The sequence below is a fragment of the Onychostruthus taczanowskii genome, unplaced genomic scaffold (assembly GCF_017590055.1).
Source record: "Onychostruthus taczanowskii isolate IOZ18803 unplaced genomic scaffold, ASM1759005v1 scaffold87, whole genome shotgun sequence".
In the NCBI taxonomy this organism is placed as follows: Eukaryota; Metazoa; Chordata; class Aves; order Passeriformes; family Passeridae; genus Onychostruthus; species Onychostruthus taczanowskii.
In genome coordinates, this window is record NW_024506662.1 from 1,609,985 (window position 1) to 1,633,027 (window position 23,043).

General features: G+C 44.2%; 1 protein-coding gene across 1 annotated transcript in view; it reads right to left on the bottom strand.

Moving 5' to 3' along the window:
* The window catches only part of TP53BP2 (tumor protein p53 binding protein 2), a 53,181-nt gene extending 41,355 nt beyond the window's left edge, over nt 1-11,826 (bottom strand). Inside the window, exon 1 of the mRNA XM_041425089.1 lies at nt 11,607-11,826. Within this exon, the coding sequence (XP_041281023.1) occupies nt 11,607-11,633 (27 nt within the window). The 5' untranslated portion in view covers nt 11,634-11,826. The remainder of the gene's footprint in view (nt 1-11,606) is intronic.
* Between the last annotated feature and the right edge of the window lie 11,217 nt (nt 11,827-23,043).

The window sequence follows — 23,043 nt, forward strand, 5'->3', positions numbered from 1 at the left end:
CACCAAAACCTGGCTATACAAACCCAATACAAGGACAAAAACCAAACAAATTTGCCTGTAAGATATATAAAATACGTTGGTTTCAGTAACACATGCAGGAAACCACAGCCTTTTGCTGAGTACTCACATTTGCCAACACCAATCATCTACAGCTCGTTCTGCTCAGACCTGAATCCACTTGAATTTGCACCAACGTAGTTAAACAACTGCAGAAATCCAGAGTAAACAAACCCTGCATATATTCTTCATATTATACACACAGCAGCATGTTCACAGATCCCTGTCACTGCCATCTGTGTAGCTCCTCTCCTTTAACATATTCCCTTCCACCCCAAAATACTCTTTCCCTTTCTCCCCAAATCCTTCCTCGTGGCTCCTTGTAGACACCACTTTTGCACTGTTGGACACTTCACCATCAACTCCTGCAAGCTGACTGTCAGAAAAGCAAGCCCACACATGGTGTTTGGGCTTGTACTCTTGGTGTCCTACTTGCAGCTTGCTCCTCCTCCTCCGGGAGCCAGCAAAGGAGAATTGGATTTTTGGAGGTTTGCCCCTTCAGGCAGACTATGCCTCATCTGCTGAATTCAGCACCAAGTTAAAACATTTCATACACAAGCAGAATGAAATTAATGTTATTTTCAGGCAGATAAAAAAATTCTATCATGTAATTCTTACAATAGATACATACTACAGAAAAGGGGAACAGTCCAACTCATACAACATAATCAGAGGGGGGTTCCAGTTGCTCCTCTTCCCATTCTTCAGTATCAAAACATGGCCTGTTCCCAATGATTCTAAAGCCAAGGCAACATCCAAGCATAATGAGTGGGGTTATGAACTCAAGCTTAAGCCTGAATCATCTCAATTTTCTGTACTTACGTCAAACCCAGAGGAAGTCTTTGTACAAAAGAAAAAAAGGCAGTAATAACTTCATAAAGGAAAATAAAAAAGAAAGTAGGCTGCTCTTGCTGTAATAGAGCTTCCCCCCATTGGGAATAAGTGTTATGGTTCCTTCAGCTTCCTACATGGCCAGAGGCCAAAGAAGGGCCACACTAAGGGCTCCCTGTGGGGACTTGGGAGAATTACACATCTCAAGACAGTCCTTTAAAATGCAGGTACTTTCTCACAATGAAAGAAAGCCCAGTGTTATTCCTGGCAATAAAAAAAGATTTTGTACAAGACAAGACTCTTACTGGAGAAAAGCAAAAATAGATGTGCATCAGGGATAAAGGCATATTTAACACCACCTACACCTAAACAACACAGGCTATCACAGGATCTGGCACCTTCCCCACCCACACCACACCTTCCACTGCCTAAGACACCAACTCTTCCTGAGTTTAAGAACTCTCCTTTTCTGCTTTTCCAGCCAACTCATAATAATCTCACCAATAAAAAGACAATCAACATTCACACCAGGAAGCAACTCCACCTCAGCCCACCAGAACACACAAGGCAAAGTCACATTTATCATACAGCAAGTGCCTACCCATACATCAAGCACATTTATCACTTAAATTCTATTTACTGATACCAGGGGGCTGTGCTGGTGGGAGCACCCGTGGGGGAGGGCAGGGTATGGAAGAAGAGAGGAATTTCTTTTTTTGTGAGTCAATGTATCTAAAACGGTATTAAAAAAAAAAAAAAAAAAAAAAGAGAGCAGCAGATTTGTGATGTAATAGCAACACAAAACAAATCATGTAACAAGCCAGGAATAAAAAAAAAAAAAAAGAAGCACAGAACACTCATCTACTCCAAATCCAGCAACTTCACAGAGCTCTGTGCCAACATCTAAAACGGTATAAAAAAAAAAAAATAAGAGAGCAGCAGATTTGTGATGTAATAGCAACACAAAACAAATCATGTAACAAGCCAGTCAGGAATAAAAAAAAAAGAAGCATAGAACACTCATCTACTCCAAACCCAGCAACTTCACAGAGCTCTGTGCCAAACACTTTTAAAAACACATTGTATTAGTCACTCCTCCATGAAAACAGCTGTCAAAACCTGTGTCCTACCTCCATAAAACACTCCAAACCAAAACACTCATGACACACACAGGTAGGTCAGAGGACACACCATTTCTGGCATCTGAAACAATGACATATTTAACCACACAGATTAATTCCAGTGCAGGAAAAGTCACAGGACACACTGGGCTGTTCTGTGATGCAAGCTGGCCAGTCTGGTACCCTAAAACACATTACTACAATGGCAAATTCAGAGGCATTTTAGCACATCACAGGCAGGGCTGACATCTCCTTTATGCTCCAATTCCAGAATGTGCTCTTCAACCATCTACCTGCAGGACAAGCAAAAAGCAAACCAAACCATTCCAAACTAGGAATTTCAGACCACACAGCACAATAGTGTGCCTATTTATCACTTTCAAAATCTCCTCTGTCTTCCTACATATTTGCTGTTACAATGTAGAGGCTTCCTTGTTACATCTTCTAAATATCACCAGAGTAAATGATATGTTTTTGTTAGTCCAACTTAATCCTTGCAGTGAGTGACAATGCACAAAGATGGTGGAGAAATTCCCCTGTATAGCCAGCTCTCAAGGGAGGGTAGGGAGAGGATAAGGTACCATCTGACTGCTCCTAAATGGAGAGCTGAGGCACACCATGGTCCTCCCAAATCCACCTGTTATTTCTGATTGCACAGCCCCACGACAAATCACTTCCAACACGGAAGTTTTTAGCTCCTTTTTGCCCTGATTTACTACAAACCATCACTCAAGTTCTTACTGAATTCAAGGGGAAGCTACAAAAGACACATGGCTTTGGGTGTGGATGGAAACCAAAGGAACAAGACCATCCATTTGAGCAGCATCCTACTATTAAATTCATTAGGTGTAATGCCACACCACACCTCTGCAGAAGGGCAGCCCTTCCCAACTCACCTCCAGCTTTGGGTGGGTACACACTCCTGCTGCATGGGAATGACCTTCACTCGTCACATCCAGGTGACTGCCAGGACACACAGCACTGCAGACAACTAACACAGCCACCAGCCATGCCAAAGATGGCCAGCACGAAATGCCTGTGCTTGGTGATCACACCTATTTGGCAACAGCTGATATTATTATTATTATTCAAAGCCACTAAGGAGGAGCTTTGTCCTACTTCTTCTGGGCTGCAACACACAGGAAGCCATGAGTAACTAAAGCAGCACCCATTCAGTTTGTACAGAGGACGCACTGAGCATTTGCAACAAAACAGATGGATCTTTGTTGTTATTTTGCAGGTTAAAAGGGATCATTGGGGCTAGTCCAACATGAGAAATGATGAATGGCCAGACAGTCTCAGCCAACCACTTCACAGTAACAGGATATGTAAAACTACAGCAGAACTGGGAAGGAGAAATCTTGTCCCCTTCAGTCAGCCCACGAGCCCAAGCAACCTGCTTGATCCAACCTTTGCTCCTGTGATGTGGAGCTCTCCACACTTTAACTTGTATCCCAAACATTCCGGCACTCTACCAGACGCTGCAGAAGGGTGGCAGATTGTAGAGCTGATCGCTGTCTGACAGGTTTTATTTAAGTGCTGCTCGCTCCCCACAGCTCTTTCCAGGCAATAGCAGGCTCTGTGCAGACACACCAGCTGAGAAGTGAAGGGAGAACAGTTCAGCAGGGCAAGGCAGCAGAGCTTGCTGCGTGGCTTTTGGCTTTACAGGTTGTCACCAAAGTCATGACAGTGAACAGTGTTGTACAGAATAGTGGTTGCTTAGGTGATGTCACACCTATTTTAAATGAATTAAACAGAGCAGAGTTTAAACAAATAACATTCATACTATGCCAGGCTCTTCTTGCTTCAAGAGCTTCAGAAGCTGTCCCTTTCAGCCTGGTGCTACTTGGCTGCTCATTCAGCTTCCCTGGAGGTAGAAAACCTTCTCTTAGCCAACACAGCTAAATACTATTTGCAAGAGAAGTACCCTAAATAACAATGTTTTTTGTGCAACACTGGTAAATCACTGTGAGAAGGGCCTTGTGGGCAAGACCTATGGACAGCACAGAGGCACAAGAGTGCAGAGAAAAGAAGCACAGAGTGCTGCATCCATGGCTTCCCTGCACAGACCTTTCCTTGCAGCAGAAGGTGTTCTCAAAAGGCTGCAAGATGCAGCGTGGAGAGGCTACAGGACAGCAACACTCTTCAGGAACAGTCTGGACACAAGCCATGGCAGAGTCCCTCTGCCACCTTGGTATTTCACAGGAGAGCTCCCTGCCATTTTCCTGGGAAGTCTGGTTCATTTTGCCTGGTCCCCTGCACTCTGCCTTTCACGACTCAGTGACACCTCCCTCACTCTGCTACAACCAGAAATTCCCTGCTATGTCATTCCCTGCTATGGAATGAGCTTCTCCCGAACACTTCATTACGGACACAGTTGTACTACAGCTGAGACCAGAGAAGCTCTAACAAATTCTAGGAATGCCATCCTTTAGAGGGTCTTCCCTGGCTTAGGATATCCAAAGGTGGCAGGAAAGGGTTCCACTTGTCTGGAGAAGTCAGGCAGGAGCTAATAATCACTGCTCTGCGTGATTCAGATACTGACCTAGGTAAGATTCTGCATTCAGGACAGCAAATACTCACTGAGACAGCAGAGTGAAAAAAGATCTGCGCACACTTCCCAAAAAAAAAAAAAAAAGAGAAAGCACACTAGACAAGCCACCTCAGGCAGCAGGGAAATGAGGAAGTTATAACTGTGCACAGGTAGGACAGAAACAGCTGAGTAAGAGACCCAGCTACAGGGAGTAAAAGCCCTCCTCTAAATTCATATTATTTGCTAGCCCAGCCAAGTTGCACAACTTCAGCTTTGTTCAGCAAAACTGAGGAATGGGAGGGTGAGATTCCTGTATCTTGCTGAAGAGGCTTGTGGCTACTGAAATTCAGGAAGGGGACAGTCACCTTAGAGAAGGTCAAGCCTCCACACCTTGAGAATGCAAGAAGGATAAACTATAGCAGTGCTTATGTGGAGCCTTCCAGCTCTGTGTTCACACGCTCACAGGCTGCTGCTACACTGGAGCTACTTGGTTTGGTGCAGAACAGAGCCCATATACATTAAATAAATAAATTAAAAAAAAAGAAAGAGGATTTTACTCTTTTAAATAACAGAAGGAAAATTAAGTAAGCAAAAATACACAATTCCAGAGACTCTCCATTAGCCTTCAATTGAAATAAACAATGGGATTTAACACCCTAATGAAACGAGGAAAACCAGTAATCTAAACTTAGATCTAAATTGCTCCGTAAGTAGTTAAGTTTCACAAAACAGAAGTATCAAATGACAAGGAAAATCTCCTAACTTATTCAACAAAAAACCAAAACGAACCCCACATACTGCTTCTTATCCGAGATACATCTTAAACAGTGAAACAAGAATATTTATTTTATACATTTTAAGGATTTGTGAAGAAGCATCTCTTTCAGGGCCCATTCTCAAGGTGGAACACAATTAATTACCACCAGCGTTCTCTTCCCATCAGTGATTAACTCTACAAATCATTTAAATGCTGATGTTGGATATGACAGACCTGTATTCCAGCTGCACCACAATGTACCAGTTGGTTTGACCCTACAGGTCCTCCACATCCCAGGCTGAGCTCACTGCATGACCTCTAACAAATGGCTTGACCTCCCTGCAGCTTCTGCTCACTTTATTCCAAGTTATGATGCAGAGCAGTTTGCATTTTACAGATCAAATGTTTGATACAGAATAACTTAATCATGTCAGAACCTTTAAGTTCTCTTCTTGTCAGTTCTGTGGGAACATGTCCATGTTTTTACATGAGTTTGGGTATTATAACCCAGGTACACTGCAGACAAAAGCTTTTAAGAATCAATTTTATTATCAAGAGAACCACACAGAATAAATGATAACTGCAGTACAAGCGAGTTTGGGTATTAACCTGGGTTAATAATAATACCTGGGTATTATTATAACCCAGGTACACTGCAGATAAAAGCTTTTAAGAATCAATTTTATTATCAAGAGAACCACACAGAATAAATGATAACTGCAGTACAAGCCTGATTTTAAAATGTCTATGCTTTACTTTGCAGAAGCATGAAATAAACATATAAATAGGGTTTTAAAAAATACAAAACCCTACACAAATGCACAAAGTTTTCCCCTAACCTTCCGTTTTAAAATAAACACCAGTAAAAGGTAGGGCACTGCACACAGCAATCTATCAAAGGCTCATATCAGATTAAGACCAGGAAACATCACAGTAGTATAGAATAAATTTGTACAGAAACTCATTACCAGCTCAGTAAAAAAATTCTTGGTATTAACACCACAGAAACAAAACCCAAAGGGTTTCATCCTTAAGACACCAGTGAGTTCAACATCCACACAACACCATTCCTCTGGTGAAATACCCAATGAGTACAGTGCATGACTAACCCTAAACATTCAGTAAGATCCTGAGTATTAATGATTAACTAAATGCAAACAGCAGAAGACAACTTTGTGCCCTTTAACACGTCAAGAGTCACAGTCGCTGTTCTGTCCCCAGCTCACTGTTCCCTCTCCATGAACATTTATCCCAAACTGCAGCAAGTTTTAAACAACATTTCAGATCTTTCATGTTCTACAGAAAAGTCTGAAACCTCTAAACCAGTTAAGCAGTAGTGACTAAGATAATTAAGTACACTTCACATGATGTCCAGGATTTCTGGTGACCTTTACTCACAGTATCATCCCACTGTTTGGGAACTGAAGATCAAAAAGACTTTGCCTGACTCACAAGTGACTAAGCTGACAGAAACCAGACCCCAAGATAATAAAACTGAGAGCAAAGAGAAGTTTTATCTGCTCGTCACCTCCTGAATAGGAGCATCCTCCAGTTTCCAGAGCACTGAGTACCTTTTACATTTCACAAGACTGTGAAAGCCCAGACATTAAAAGGATCTTGGCTGTTCCTTTGATGTCAGTGGGCACATGCAGAAGGAAGCAAGAAGTCCTTCTTCAGCTGTGCCACCAAGCCATAGGAGGCAGCTCCGGCCAGTCTTGTCAGGGTCACTTGACTCCTTCTCCAGGGAGGCTGTGTGGCAGCAAGGCACGACTGTGTGTGTAATTAAACCAACTCCATAACACACACAGTGGGAGAGAAAGCAGTCCCCAAGGCAGGCTGCTGACAAGGACAGAGGCCAGGCAAACGGAGCACTTTCAAGACTGTTTCTCCATCGATAATTTGAAAGGAATGCTAGGCACACTGCCATGCCTCTAGTTTGTTCTGTGGAAATAACCTTTATACCTGCCTCTTTTAAAGTCCGACTGACTTGCATGTAAATTAATCCCACAAAGCAGATCTGCTCACCAAAAAAGCAGAGATCCCAGCTGACAACATTAGGAAGGAGAAGACAAAACAAAATTCCGTGATTTATCCATCCATCCCAAACGTCATGACAGCATATGAGCCCTCAAAAGTGTAAATGCAAGAGCCCCATGAGGCACTCAGCCCCTGAACTGTTCAATAGATCAGAAGAGGCATAATTAACTATTCCCATGGTCTCCACAGCTTGGTCTGGTATGAATTTGTAATATTGCCCTTCCCCCATGTCTGATAAAAGCCACACAAACAAAGATATTAACACACTGCTATGTAATATAACACAAATTGCAGGTAGAGTGCTATGGTATTAAAGAAGACATAAGAAAAAGTAAGTGCATTTAAAACTACTCCTGGAACAATTATTCACTGAACAGAAAAAAAAAAAAAAAAAGTAAAAAATATCTTGTTGTAACAGCATGAAGCAAAGGGAGGGGGGAAAGAAAAAGAGCACCCTGGGAACCTCAAGGCAGTGTTTTCTATTTTGCATAACAACAGGTCAGAGTCTGTAAGAGAAGTGCAAGAGGTTTGAGAAGTTTAGAGCTAAGACAGCACAGCAAAACAATCACCTAAGCTTTATTTAGCATTCTAGACAGAATACTAAAACACCGAGTACCACATTGAAGTGTTTGAGTATAGTACTAAAACTTTTAAATTATTAACATTAAGTGGATATTCAGTTAAAAGAACACTTAATAAACTAAATCCTCCAATTAGATGAAGATATGCAGCACACTCTTTGAAGAGCTCAGTCTGAAACCCCATTCCTGCACTGAAATCCATGAAAGGGGCCAAGGAAAACAGTGTTAATGACTGATAAACCTGATCAGAGATAAATAATTAAAAGACCACAGGAACAGCACTGAGATCCCACAGCTCACTTATTCCTCTCATAAACTCTGCTGGGGGTCAGTTTGTTTATAAACTTACAGCTGCTTATCTCACAAAGCACAAGAGATTCACTTCTGCTAAAAGTTCTTTAGTTAAACTACCAGAGAAGTGCTTCCTACAAAAATTCCCAGAGACAGACTACCTCAGTAACTCAGAATCCATACAGCAGCTCCAATTAACTGCAAAACAGCTTTAACTGTAGGGTTTTTTTAAAGGTGAAACATAGACATATCCACAAACTAGTGAGACTTCTGCAATGAAAATATGTACTTGAAGTGCTCACTGGATGTGGCAACTCCGAGATCCCTTGGGACAAGATGCTAGACTTTAGAAGGAAAGCACTACTCCTTGTGGTATCAAAGTTGCAGCGTTACACTTGGAAGCTTAACTTGATTAGAAAAGAACACATGGTTATCAAGAACTTGGGTGTCACACATTTCAGTCATTTCTGATGATAGAAGGCAAAACTTAATAAGGAATTCAAGTGCTCTCCAGTTTGCCAAGGTAGTCCCTAAAAATACAGCTGTGGGTCTGGATCCATCCCAATTTCAAGAGACCCCAGGAACCAATGCATATAATTCAAATTGAAAAATTAACAATTATCTAGATCAAGGAGGGTTGATTAAAAAGTTATCTGGGTATTAAAGAGTAGCTCAATCTACCACATCCCACATTCTGACAGGGAAAAAAAAACCAACCCCCAAACATTTATCCAGCATGCATAATGACCCAAATTATTTCTCAATACATGCTCCTTTTAGGGTAATAATGTAAAATAAAAGGAGAGATACCAATTATGCTGTGGAAAAATATGCTATTTTAGAAAGTGTTTCCAGCTCCTTTTCACTGCTTAACAGTACCAGTCACACTCCCACAAGCCTTCACTGATGAAAGGTGAGACAACCTCACACAGCTTGCCAGCATTAACCCTGTTATTACCTTCATCAGTACAGCTACACACAAATTACTTCTCAGTACACCCTCGTGCAGACTTTCAATCCCATTGTCCTGACACATGGTTACAGCAGCAGTTTAGCTACTATCTGTCATTACCACAAGGAAAACATTCCCATTTCAGGGTAGTCTCCCAAGAGCATGAGTAGTTATGCTGCTACAGCAATTTCCCAGCTTTTCCCTGGCAGCTGCTCAGAGGTGAATTCCTGGCTGGGCCCACATTGCTTGTATTTCCCACTTGGGGAACAAACTGTGTTGTTTAATCCTTTGCCCACGCTCTCTTCTGGAGCACAGGAGATGGACCTGGAGCTGAGAGTTAAAAATCATATACAGATGATTTTATTTGTAGGGTGGGGAAAAGGAGACACCTTAAACTTTAAGAAACAAAACATTTTGTAGATGGTTTAGGGCCAGCCTACTACTTCTCATTTAAACAATGAAGAAAAAGATACTTAAGTTATGAACACTGCACTACTGAAAAAATAAAAGAGCCCTCATGTCCTGTTCCCTCCCTTCTTCAAACCACCCATCTCAAACTTTTAAATTTTTTGTGAAAAGAGAAAGGAGATTTTTTTTTATTATTAACTAAAAGACAATGAGGAAGTCTGGAGAAAAGCTTTTTTAAGCTGAATTAAAAGTTCTAATACTCAATATACTTACATTTTTATTCCTTAAGCCACTTTCAACCCTCACAATCCTTTTATTATTCGCAGTAAACACAACGTGAAAAGGCCGTATTCATCTCTTTATTTACGTGTTAAAAACCAGAATCCCTAATGAGTTGAGTCATCAACCAAAGAGAAGTCTGAGGCACCGGGGCAATGCATACTCTGGAACTTGTCACCTGCAAATGCTGATGGGATAAGACTGCGCCTGTTTGTTTTCTCCTTTATTTGAACTCAGTGACAAGGAACTCACCAGCAACAGCATCTCTTGAAGATTTCACTGGTAGATGAGGGCGCTTTCCTAGCTCTGTTTTGACATGGATTGAATCAACACCTTATTATATTTACTGCTTGTTTTTCTAAGTTTTTACAGGCAGACAACACCACTGTTGCACAACACATTGGCTATTTAATCTAGTTTGGCTCATATTCTGTCTGTTCCTCCCTCATTAGCTAGAGCAATCGTCACCCAGCCTTCTCTAGTGTTCTGCGAGATCAAATTATCACTCATTATTTCCTCCTAATTGTAGAGGAAGAACCTCACACCTATAGCAAAACAAGCTTCCCTGAAACACCCACATCCTTCCAGCATGGATTCCCAGTTTCACCTTTCAGTACAGCTCCTTTCTGGATTGCTTCAGTCAGTTCCTTGAAGAGTTAAACTAGAAATAATCTTTAATACAAGAATGCTGTTGAAAGAAGCACCTATGCGTGCAAAGCTACTCGGTAAGACAGGCCACATCGCCCGGGGGAGGATGGCAGAGAGAACACTTGAAAGCACCCTCAGCTTGGACTAAATAAGTATTAAGCTTGTCGGGATTTTCTGTACATACTCCACAGTCTATCAGAACAACAGAATATGGATTTCACGGGGCATCCCTGCCACTAAACCCAGGTATTCAGTGGCAGGTGTACCTTCAAAGGAAACTATTTTACGCCACCGCTTTCGCATATATTGTGCTGGAAACTAAGGCAAAGCTGCTGGGCTTTGCTTTCATCCACTGCAACTGACAAAAACGGCGCAGTTTTAAAATTCATGGTAAAACTCCTTAGAGGAGGCGGTGCTCCGTGTTTCTTTTGAAAGTGTTAGAACAGAGACACCTCCCAGAGCCGGGCAGGTTTAGCACACACCGCCGCCAACAGCTCCCGAAACTCTGCCGGCCGAGGTCGGGAATACCTGCCCCGAGAGCTCGCAGGCACCGTGACCCGCAACAAGGCGGACACCATCTTCCTCCGGGAGCCCGGGCACTGCACGGCACAGCCACCCGCACCCCGCGGAACCGGCTCGGCTCAAAACAACTTTAAGAACTTCGTACCATGAAAAACAAAAAATAACCAACAACCAAACCAACCAAAAAAATAGAGGAAGAAAGCAGGATCCATACAAGCGCCCATTCAGCCCGCGGGAGGGCGGGGAAACCTCATTCCCCAGCAGTGGGGAGAAGGAAAAGCCCCGGGCGCTGCGGGCCCCCCTCCACCCCGCGCTGCTGCCGGGGCCCCGCGGCCCCCCCGGCCCTGGCCCGGCTCCAGCGGGCCCGTCTAACAAGTTGCTCCCGGCGTGAAAGAGGAAGAAAAGGAAAACCTGGGAGGGGGAGGGGAAGCCCCTGCGCGGCCGCGGAGCCGGGACCGAGCGGGGGAAGGCGGGCAGGGAACGCCGGAGGGAAGGAGAGTCGCCTCCCGCCCTTCTCCACGGCCGCGGGATCCATTTTCCCTCCCGCTGCCCCGCTCCAACTTTCCGCTCCCCGCGGCCCGGGACTCACCGGCATCATCTTGGAGCCGAACCGCATGGGGGCGGCCGGTGCCGGCGCCGCCACCCGGAGCGGGGAGCGGCGGCCCGGGGGGCGGAGGGGCTGCGCTGCCGCCGGGACGACCTGTTGCGGGAGGCACCCGGCTCGGCCCAGCCTCGCCGCCCGCCCTCCGCTTTGTTCCCACCGGGAGCCACTCTCCCACCGCCGCCTCCACCCCCGGCTCCGCTCCGAAACTAACCCCGGCCCGGCGAGGAGGAGCCGCCGCGCCCCGCCCGCCGCCCACCCCCGGGAGGGGCCGGCCCAGCCCCTGCCCCCGCCGGAGCTCCACGAGGGAGGTCGGAGCTGCCGGGGCTCGGCTCTCAGCGGGAGCTGTGACAATACGAGGTCCGTGGGTGTCCCCACGGGTCGCCTCCTCCTGCGCGCCGCTCCGAAACGCGCGGGTTTCGGGGCCCCACGGAGAGCAGGGACACACGCAGCACGGTTTTCCCTGGATCGGCAGCGCGGGTGGAAGCCACCGGCCAAGGTCACAGCAGAGCTTCCCCTAGCCTGATCTGCCATCCCTACTGCCTCAGACGGACCGTCCTACAGATGCCTTTTAGCTCCTCTTGTACGCAGTCTATGGAGCATCCCTGCCCCAGGCACGTTTTTTGTTTTTTTTTTTTGTTTTGTTTTTTGTTATTTTTGGTTGGTCCTGGTGAGTCGATTAAGTCACACCTCACTGAGATGACAAAGTCTTGGTTGGGCTGTCCAATAAACATCCCCATGAATCTTTTGCATCCACTTAAGAGGTGGAGGGAAAAAGTTCTCCCTTCTTTGGAGCAGTGTGCAGGACACCCACGTCAAACCCAGGCGCTTGGCTAGCAGCACTTCAGAAGCTCACGCAAGGCTTGGGAAAAAAAACTGTATTCAATCGGCACCGTTACAGGGCTCTCTCGCCAGGAAAACCAGCCCCATCTGCTTTTCCTACTCGTATTAAAATCTTCGCAGTAACTAGGCAGGATAAAAGCGGAGGAGATTAGAAGTTCCAAGATGAAGGAAGAACAAAACACGAACCTAATTTGTATACAAACATCTATTTTTCTAAAGCAGTAAAGAAACTTTGAGAGCATTAAAGAAGCTTTGAGAGCTCCTTCCCCCACGAACTCCTAGGCGGGAAGCAAGCACTGTTTAATACAATACTGCGGCAGGGGGGCGGACAGGGATGAAATCCCGGCCGAGCCGGGCCGTGTTTGCCCCGATCCCGGGGCCGCTCCCGCATCCCCCCCACTCCCCGCGCTCCTCGCCCCCGCGACGCGGCCGGCCAATGAGGGGACGCCGCCCTCTGCATGACGTCACCTCCTCCGGCGCCCATTGGGCGCCTCACGAACACAGCGCGGTGTCTCCTGGCAACGCCGTGACGTCACGGCCCCGCCCAGGCCCCGTCCCGGGCAGCGGCTCCCCCGTTGTCCCGGCGGAAAACGCGCGTCTCCAGCGGGGCTGCTGCCTTGTGCCCCCGCGGCTGTTGGACGAACGGCGAGCAAAGAGCTGCCAAACCCCAAACCCCGCGGACATCCCGCCCCTGAGCGGCATCTCTGAATCCCAGCTCTTTCCCGATTTGCGCCCGATCCGATTCGCTTCTCCTGTGCCTGTATGCATAGGCCAACCTACGCACAGAAGGTTTACAAAGCCATTTATAAAAGCCAAAGTTTTCATTTGCTAGATTTTTTAAAACTCAGACTTTAGATTTATATTACAGAATAAAAATGTTACAGGTCAAAGCATGCGGCAGTGGAGAATTGAAATTCTTAGAATCGCAGAGTTTGGAAGATCATCGAGTTCAATCATTAACCCAACAGGGCCACGTCTGCCCCCAAACCACGTCCCTAAGCACCACATCTCCATGTCCTCTGAACACTTCTAGGGAGGGTGACTCCCTCACTTCCCTGGGCAGCCTTTGAGTTAAGACATTTAAGTGAAGACATTTTTCCTAATCCCCAATCTAAACCTCTCCTGGTGCAACTTGAGGCCATGTCCTCTTGTCCTATCACTTGTTACTTGGGAGAAAAGACCAACTCCCACCTGGCTACAACCCCCTTTCAGGGAGCACAATGAGGTCCCTCTGATCATCCTTTTCTCCAAGCTAAACACCCCCAGTCCCACCTCAGAAGCCTTGGTGCTCCAGACCCTTCACCAGCTTTGTTGTCCCTCTTTGGAAACACTCCAGCCAACGATTCTGCAAATCTCTGCTGGATTTTTAGAAGCATGTAGTTGCTAAGGGATAAATTCGAGTGTGACCTTTTAATGTACTCCCTAAATACAGACACAAATAATACTAATAATTAGAATATTAAAATAACAATTTGAAGCCCATAAAATAAACCTGGAAATGGTTAGGTAAACATCAAGTAGCAAAGGTGTTTCAGATGAGTGTGTGTGAGGTAGCCACATTTTGCTAGCACAAGCCTCTTGCAGGCCAATCCACAGAAGTCTCTTTTGGCTCAAGCTCTAACTTTGACATCTTCCACGCAGAATGCAACCCCATCCCTGCTAAGGAAATGAAGCTCCAAGGGGTGCACATATTTATTTCCAGTTCTGTGCAGGCTCTGTGACTCATACACTGCAATGAAGGCTCTCAGTGCCATCTGGTCTCACACTGAAGATCCCAGCTCCTCTCCAGCAGAGGGGACAGGGCTGGCCAGGACTGCAGGTCAAGCGGGGCCAAAACCACTTGTACCCATGCCTATCTCAGCAGCGCTGCTCGCCCTCCCCACAGCACCTCACATTCCTGCCCCTCACAGCTACTCAGACATGATTTCACTAGAGAAGCACGGCATGAATTTCTCACAACAGGTTATTAATTACAGGACAGAGTTTCTGGTTTATCAGCAGAGAGTTGATGGCTCCCCCAGAGAGGGCAGAAATATGTGGGGGTTTCTGAGTGCAGGTTCATGCTCCAGAGTGTCGACGGTTGGAGATAACTGAGTCATGCACAGGAGCATTGGCAGCAGTTCCCAGTCCTGCATACAAGAGCTGTCAGAAAAAGGAAGAGAAGATGAGATCCACAGGATCTGGAGCCAATGGCATGGACAGCTGGAGCTCTGCACCTCTTCCCTGGTTCCCACTACTTTTGGTGGCCTAAGCAGAGCATGCTGCATTTGACTCAGGCCGCATGGAGTTCCCTAGAAGTGATCACAGCAAGGGTTCTGGTGCCTCAGGTTTTAGTTTTTATATTTTTCAGATTCTGTACTACTTTAGTGGGTAGTTCTGAGCTTCGTATTAAGGGATAGAAAGCTGTCTTCACAGAGTAGGGAGACAAAACAATTCCTTCTCGAGCTTGGGACCAAGGACAACTGATCCAAATCTCAGGCCCAAGAGCACAAACAATGTGGACTGAAGAGAGAAAAACAAGAAGGATGGGACTTCATGAGCTGTAGCTGTAATTGGACAATTAACTCCAATATGCTAATGGACCAGAACTTATAAAAGTGAGAGACCTTGTGACTGGTTGTCCATTTTGTGGCCATTTTGTGTTCATATTGGGTGTAGCTCTGGCTGGGCTCTTGTGCTCCCAAGATGTATCCATTGAGGCCTTTTAATATTTTTGTGTTCATCTTGGGTGTAGCTCTTTAACTCCATCTAGCCTCTGTTCTAGGTCAGTCTTCACAAGGCATCAGTTCAAGGGGAGTTCATACTCCTGGAATGGCTTGAAAAGTATCCAAGAAAAGGGAAAAAAAGTCCACAAAACCACTAAACAGAAATGTAGCAGAATTATTTTTCTTTCCACAGGAGATCAACTTGATCTGAACCACAAAAACCTGCAGTAGCAGAGACGCTACAGACAGTATTGGTAATGATAATCAGTAGAAATAAACAGCATCATCTTTTCTAGTTATCAGTCTTCCCATACAATGGGATCTGTAGGACAAGGCTGGAAAAACACTGCTGTATTTCATGCTCTCAGCACACTACTTAGAACTCAAAAACTCCACATAATTCCTTCAGTGCTGCACCCAAGCAATTTTAATAGTAACTTCACATCCTCTGCTCTACCAGACTGCCCAGAACTACTTCCAGACTAGACAAGACCCCTTTTACAGTCCTGACAAAAATTTGGAGGATTATCAGGTGACATTCCTTTTGCAAGAACTCATAGGAATTTAAAAGGGGGGGGAGGGGGGAAGCTCTACCTTTCGGTTGTTTTTAATAAACCCTTCAATACTTCAGCAAAAAGCTGAATGTGTTTCTCAGACTGCTTCTAAGGCAGTCATTTCAGAGGGTGTTTGACATAAATCAAGAGAGCAGCAGCAGCAATAGAAGAGGTACGGGAGGGCAGCCGGGTAACATTTGCTGTCCACTGCCACCTACTGTTAAAACTCCGCCAAATCAGACTTGTGAGCTCTAATTCCCCAAGGATATGATTTAAGAGCCCAGAAGGAAGGAAAAGCTTTGGAATTGAGATTGCTGTGGAGAAAATAAGTAAAAAAAAAAAGGACATGCCAAGAGAATTACTCACCTAAACTCATCGGGCTGTGGCACAGCAGCTTCATAAGTCTGGATTCTTTCCAGCAATATTGCAATTCTGGCACCTAATTTAGACAGCTACTCTTCAGCTCAAGATAAGGCTTTTCCAGGCAGTGATTCAACATAAAGACCTCGATTAGTCCGTGTTGTCAAACTTCCTCACAAAGAGAAAATGCAGCTAAAGAAGAGAAAACAGATGGCTTAACACTTTCAGCACCTACATAGAGTTCTGCTAATCCACCAGCTGCCCTCTTGTCGTTAGATTCATTTCCACTATTTAATGCTGCATTCCCATTTAATTTGTTTTCAAAACATCAGATAACAGACCTCACAGCAAAAACAGTCTGGGGGAAAACACACAGCAATGACTGAGTCTATCTCGCCGCTGGAAAATAAAGTTCCCTTTAATTAGAATCATTAGTTCCCATTAATAGAATCATTAATGTTGGGAAAGACCTCAAAGCCATCAAGTCCAAACATTAACCCAACATTGCCAGGTCCTTCACAACCATAGGGCCACAACTACACATTTTTTTGAACACTTCTGGGGCAGTGATTCCATCGCTTTCCTGGGCAGCCTGTTCCAGTGTTTGACCAAGTTCCAAAGTCTGCAGGTAAGATTTATGAAATCTTTTCAGAAATTTGCTAACAACATCAGCTAGGACATCCCATGTTATTCCAGTGGCTGCTTCCAAAGAAAAAGCTTTTGGTCAATGCTGCATTCAAAGCAGCACATCAAGAAGCATTTGACGAGTGTAAATTTTAAAGCAAGACACAGTGGCTTGCCACAACTTCTGTCAGCCCGTTCTCTAGGTGTAGTTGTCTTGGACATTGAGGAGTTATACAGCAGGCATACCTTCCTCTTGGAGATAAGCCATTTCTCCAAACTTGTGTCTGGAAGCTGAAATGAGCCTCTTTGGGGAGTTTTTCACATCAGTGCATGTTTAATGCAGAACATCATCAGGCCCCTCCTTGGATGGTGTGTGCTTTGTGCTCACACCAAGTCCATTTTGTTGTGATGTATATTTCCTTATTCACACTCAGATTAAATCCATTTAAAATCTAAACAAATAACTGTATTCTGTCACATTCCTACACCACAGCTGAAATAAAATCTAGATTTTCCCAACACGAGAAACAGCTGAGTTACATTTACCTCACTCAGAGCCCTGAGAGCCATTACCTTGCACTTACTACTACAAAAGGTAAATATAAACATCACTGGTCACTGTATGTAGAGCTAGTCATGCATATAAGCAACTACACAAGACAACCAAAGTTCAGACTCTGTAACTTTAAAGTTAGTTAAAAATTATTTTTTGCTTAACTTGCATCCTCTCTGTAAACTAACCCCATTATCTAAGTTGTGACAGTCTCACATGCACCCACTGCACAAAGTACATAATCATGTTACTCAGTAAACTAATAATTGTACAGAGCCGGCAGCACTCAGAAAATGCTTCAGAAATTTACATCAATTTTGCTGCAACCTATTCAGGCCTTAGGCTGATCATTTAAATCATTTAAATACAGTTTGAATAGTTTGAAAGAATGATTCTCTAAAAATAGAAAGTGTCATTAATATCACAAGCATCGCTCACTTTAAAGAGAAGTCTTCAATTTATTCCAGATCAACAAGGAATTATTTAACTTCATTAAACTAAAGCTCCTCTAACTTCCCAAGTTACTTGCTGGAAGAAAATCCCAATTTCCTCACTCAGAATTATTTTCTTGATAATTTAAATTCTGTGTGGGTTTTTTTCCCCTCACAGGTAATTGAACAACCAGCCAGCTAAAGCAAGTCTGCACCGTGTCTTCAAAAGAGGAGAAAGAAACTTCCTCTTCCATTAGACACCAGTATCCTTCAACAAATTAGTGTTTTGTATGCATCACACACAGCTGCCATTCTTCTCAATAACCAAATTATAGTCACGACACTCACTCTGGATCCCTGTCCATTTATCTGAGCACAGACCCTGACAGAAGACCTTCTGTAACAAAATGTCTGTTTAGGGCAATTACAGAGATTTGGGAAAGCTGTATCTGCCTGCAGCCACTCATCCAGCCCCATAAGGGAGCTGGCCAGTGAGGAAAAACAGGGAAGGAACTGAAACACATTCCCATTAAGCACAAATATAGTCAGCTGCTGGAAACAGAAATTCTGTGATCAAAATCCCATTCCTTACCAGAAACTTTAAGACACTGATTAGCCACACAGTGACTCTGGACCTTCATCCCAGCTGGATGTTTGGAGGATGTGGAGAGTTAAATGAGCACTGCCATTTTACTGTTGCCTCATCCCTGTTGCTCAGCTGCCAAGAAGCCAGACTTAGCTCATGCTAGCAGTCCCTCTGGAGTCAAGAGAGAATTAAACCAGAGGGATTTCAGAAAATACAAAATTATTTCAAGATCAGGCCCTCAACAATATATTTTTTATAAAGTGACTGCAGGACTGAGCAGACCATGTCTTTGTAAACCTCTTCTCATGGTTAATTTATCTATTTTCTTTGCACTTCCTCACACAGAGCTATAGTCCTGTGCCTCAGAATATCAAACTCTGCTTGAGATAACCCTGGCAGACCTGGGGACATCAAAAGTACTTGTGCAGTTTGTTGTGTCTATGGTATTTCACCAAGCTGAGGTGATATCTCTGAGACACAGAGACATTACTGATGTCTCCCCTGAATTATCTTTACCATAGTGTAAGTATGTGCTAGTATACTGAAATTAAAGGAATTCCTTGGAACTTACATCAAAACTGAGCCCTTCCTCAAGGTGATAACTAATTCTGAGCCCTAAGGATAGCAAACATCCTACAAGAGAATAATACAGAGAACTAGCAGAAGTCATGTTATCTGATGAAAGCATCTTATTTTTTTAATCTAAGCTTGTTGACCAAGATTACTTCTGAGTACAGCTGTGTGAGGGAGGATGTGTAACCTGACCAAGGCAACACGCTGTCAGGAGCTGATTCTGCAGCCCTCCTTGGGGGAGGTATTTTGACTACAAGGAAATAGAAAAGAATATTTGTCTGAACCCTAGTTTTTTATTCCCCACGTACATCGGTTTACCTGATTTGTCATTAATTAGTAGTAGAGTAGAATTAATACAGTGTGTGTCTACAAATGCCATTTTTCCTGTGGATATGAAAACATTTTAAGTTTTTTCTTGAAATTTGAAACTGAAAAACATATTTGATGAAAGCTTGACTGTGCAACATGCCTGGCCTACATAAATCACTCAAGATTAGTCTGGTCCCCACACTTTCAGTTCAGAAAAATCTAAAGAGACTGTATTTTTTGTCTTCCTGTCTACTTGCTTTCCTTGTGCTTCTACCTCTCATCTCCCATGGAGCATCGTATTCTTGTGCCTCTCAACGTCAACACATGATTACATTCAGATACCTAATATACAGTATTACAAGTAAATTAAGGGGTGGATGTAGATTTTAGAGTCAGTTTCTCAACCAGATTTTTATGTAACATGTAGCACTACTGGGTCCAAAACTGATTAAACTGCAAAGGATCCAGTTAAATATTTATATTGATTTAATTAAACTGGGATTACATTAATATCTGAAGCTGACTTCATACCACAATATTTACTCATTTACCTATTAGAGGATTAAAAGCTTCAGCTGTGAAAGATTAATGTGTTCAAATTTACACTGCTCTCTGTGTTTATTAACAACACACTCAAAGGAAATTTAAATATTCCCTTTTTTTCCCATTTTTAATGCCTTTCACAAAAAGACCTTTAAGCAAGAAAGACTTTACTCTGCCTTAGTGTCCACCAGCCTGAATGAAAGTACAGCTGTGTGAATAAACCAGACTTATTTCAAATTTACCATTTCTTTAAATATCCATGAAGTGAGCAAACTGCTGCTGCCCCCAAGAAGAAAACATATTGTGTGGGTAAAGGCTTTTCTATTTTTCTATTGATTACACTGACTTAATAAAACAAATCTGTTCTCCTCCTACCCAACTTCTGCTCTTACCATCAGTTTCTGAGCACGTTACTCCTCTTTGCTCCAATATTCCTAATCAACATGACAGTTCTGACCTACTTACACACTTTCCTTCACCTCCAACCCCCGCTGCTAATTTTTTTCCACCACTCCCATCCTCCCAGATGTCTGCTTGTTAGCTTCTGCTTCTCACTCTCTCTCTTTTTACCCTTTCTTTAATTTCTCCTCCTTTCTCAGATCTCACAGATACAACTTGACTTGTGTTTGAGCCAGGCTCCTTCCTCTTCATCACAGTTCTTGGTGTTGTTTGCTGCCATACAAAGCCTAATCAAAACATTCCACACAATTTCAGTAAAATTTCACAGCCTGAACACACCACACTCCAATAAGTTTGGAGCACAATATACAGCCCAGAGTATGGAGATATTCAAATTTCATTCCCCCAAACATAAATCAAAATATTATGAGGATTTTTGCATGAAAGGAGTGAAAAATTTCATTTCCCCTAACACCTTCTTGTGAGTCATTGAGAAGTTAAAAAAAAATCAATCCAACTATGCTTATAATTCTAACATGGTTAAATAAAAATGATGGCTATTTCAAGATTTTAAAATTTAAGGCTATTTCAAGATGATACATGACATGTAATATGCAAATAGATTCTACATAACTTTATTTTATCCCTTTCAGAAAGTATTATCAAGTTTTCTGGCTTCACAGTATCCCAAAATAACTGAGAAGTTCATCCACTGCAGTGTGTGTAATGGGGGTTTTGTGAAAGTGCGTGAGAACTGTGTTTTTCCAAATTAATGCAAAGTGATGCATGCTCAGAAAAATGACACCAGATACACTGGGGAAAGACATGAGTCAGAACCTGGAAGGCAGCAGAATTACCCAACTTACTAAAATAGACTTATTAACTGTTAATGTCTGTATATAGTTAGCATAAAATAGATATTGTTCATTGTATTTATTGTTTGGTGATATGAAAAACATACAGCTCATATTTATTAAACATAGAGCTGTATCTAAAAAACTGAAATTGTCTAAATTATATGGCCAAAAAAAAGGAAACACTCTCTTGAAACAATGTGAGATCTTATATGCTTAGGTAGGATGAAAAATCCCACTTCCTTTTAAAGCATCAACACACTGCCAGCCCAAATTTCACGTGCCAAGTCACAAGTTCATAAAGAATTCTCCTGAGTGAGTTTTAAACTGCTGACGGTGCATGTGAAAGGAGATCAGGTCTGAAACCATGCACAGGAATAAAACCCTTGTTGCAAGATAGCAGCATTGATGAGTTGAGGGGAGGGAGCAAAACACTTCCAGATCCATACAAGGCACACAGTGTTCTGCTCCTAAAAAGGAAATATTAATTTCAGCACACATTTTTGGAGTGCCATTAGGATGACACACATAAAGCCTTACCCTTGCGTTTGCCCCGCTCCCAAGTTAGTTCTTTTCCAGATGCCTCTTTTTGGTTTTGTTGGTTTTTTTTGGTTTGGGTTTTTTTGTTTTTTTGGTTTTTTTTTTTTTAAGAAAGAGGTTGCAGATGAGTTTCTGAGGAGAGGAGGGAGTGAAAGAAATGGGTTAGGATAAAACTTTAAAGAGAGGAAGCATGGCTAAAAAAAAAAAAATGTACATAGGTGCTGCAGGCAGCTAATTCTTTAGTCCTGTAATATTTTAAGCTGTACTACCTTGGTGAAGGTACTGAAAGAAGTGGTTGCTACCCTCACTCTTGGCATTTGTTCAGTGATATCCTCTGGCAAGTCAGTCCTCAGGAGCACCAGCTCCCCAGTCAAGCACAGACACCCAACGCTGCTGATGAGAAACAAAGCAGCAGCAGCAGCTGAAGGCACTGAGGAGACTGGCACCATACTTTTCAAAGGCTGTACCAACTTCTATGAGGCTAACATGCTTGTGAAACTGGGGAGTGTCTCTTCTCAGAAGCACCAGGGAATGTTCTAGAAACAGTCTTGGTCCCATCCTTTTGTTGTCCCAGCAATCTGATGCAGAAACCTCCTCAACATACAGGATAAAGGAGCAGAGTTTGCTTTATTCTGGATGTTCCGCCTGCTCAGTTATGGCTGGTTCCAGGCAGTGGCTTTCGGGCTGCCGAGGGTTTTGCCAGCTGGCTCTGATCCCAAAGGCTGGCAGCGGACCTGGAGCCCTCTGGCTGTTGTGGCTCCCCGTGCCACCAGAGTAGGGGCAGCTTGGACACCAGCCACTGAAGGGGGTGCTTGCCCATCCACAGGTAAAATTTAGCAGGCTGGATTACTTTGTAGCGAGGATGTAGTTTTGGCTCGCTTAGGAGCTACAGAGGTATTTTCCACCGTGTAGGTGCCCCACGGTAACCCAGCACGTTCTCCCGGCAGGTCCCTGTGCTGTGCGGACGGAGCACTGCCGCGCTCCTGCGCTGCGGCACCCACGGAGCTTTGGGAGCTCCTTCCCACAGGGGGGCATGGACAGGGAGGCGTTCATTCCTTCTCTCCGGCCTCCAGCCCTACAACACGAGGGGATGCTCTAAAGCCACCTCGGGGGAAGTTCAGGTTGGGTATCAGGGAAACTCCTCACGGAGAGAGTGGGAATCCCACACGGGAATCACAGAATCATTAGGGTTGGAAGGGCCCTCTGGGGATCAGCCAGTCCAACCGCCTGCCAAGGCACAGTCACCTGGAGCAGGTGACACAGGAACGCGTCCAGCTGGGGTCTGAATGTCTCCAGGGAGGGAGACTCCACGACCTCCCGGGGCAGCTGTTCCAGCTGCTCTGCCACCCTCAGCTTAAAAATTTCTCCTCGGGTTGGCGAATTTCCCGTGTTTTAGTCTACGGCCCTTGCTCCTCGTTCTGTCTCCGGGCACTACCGACAAGAGTCGGACACCATGCCTCTGGCGCCGGCCCGCGAACGGCTCCCCGGGCAGGGGTAGCGACCCAAGCCCTCAGGCACCACAGCAGCACCGGGAGTTCCATTTCCCTCACT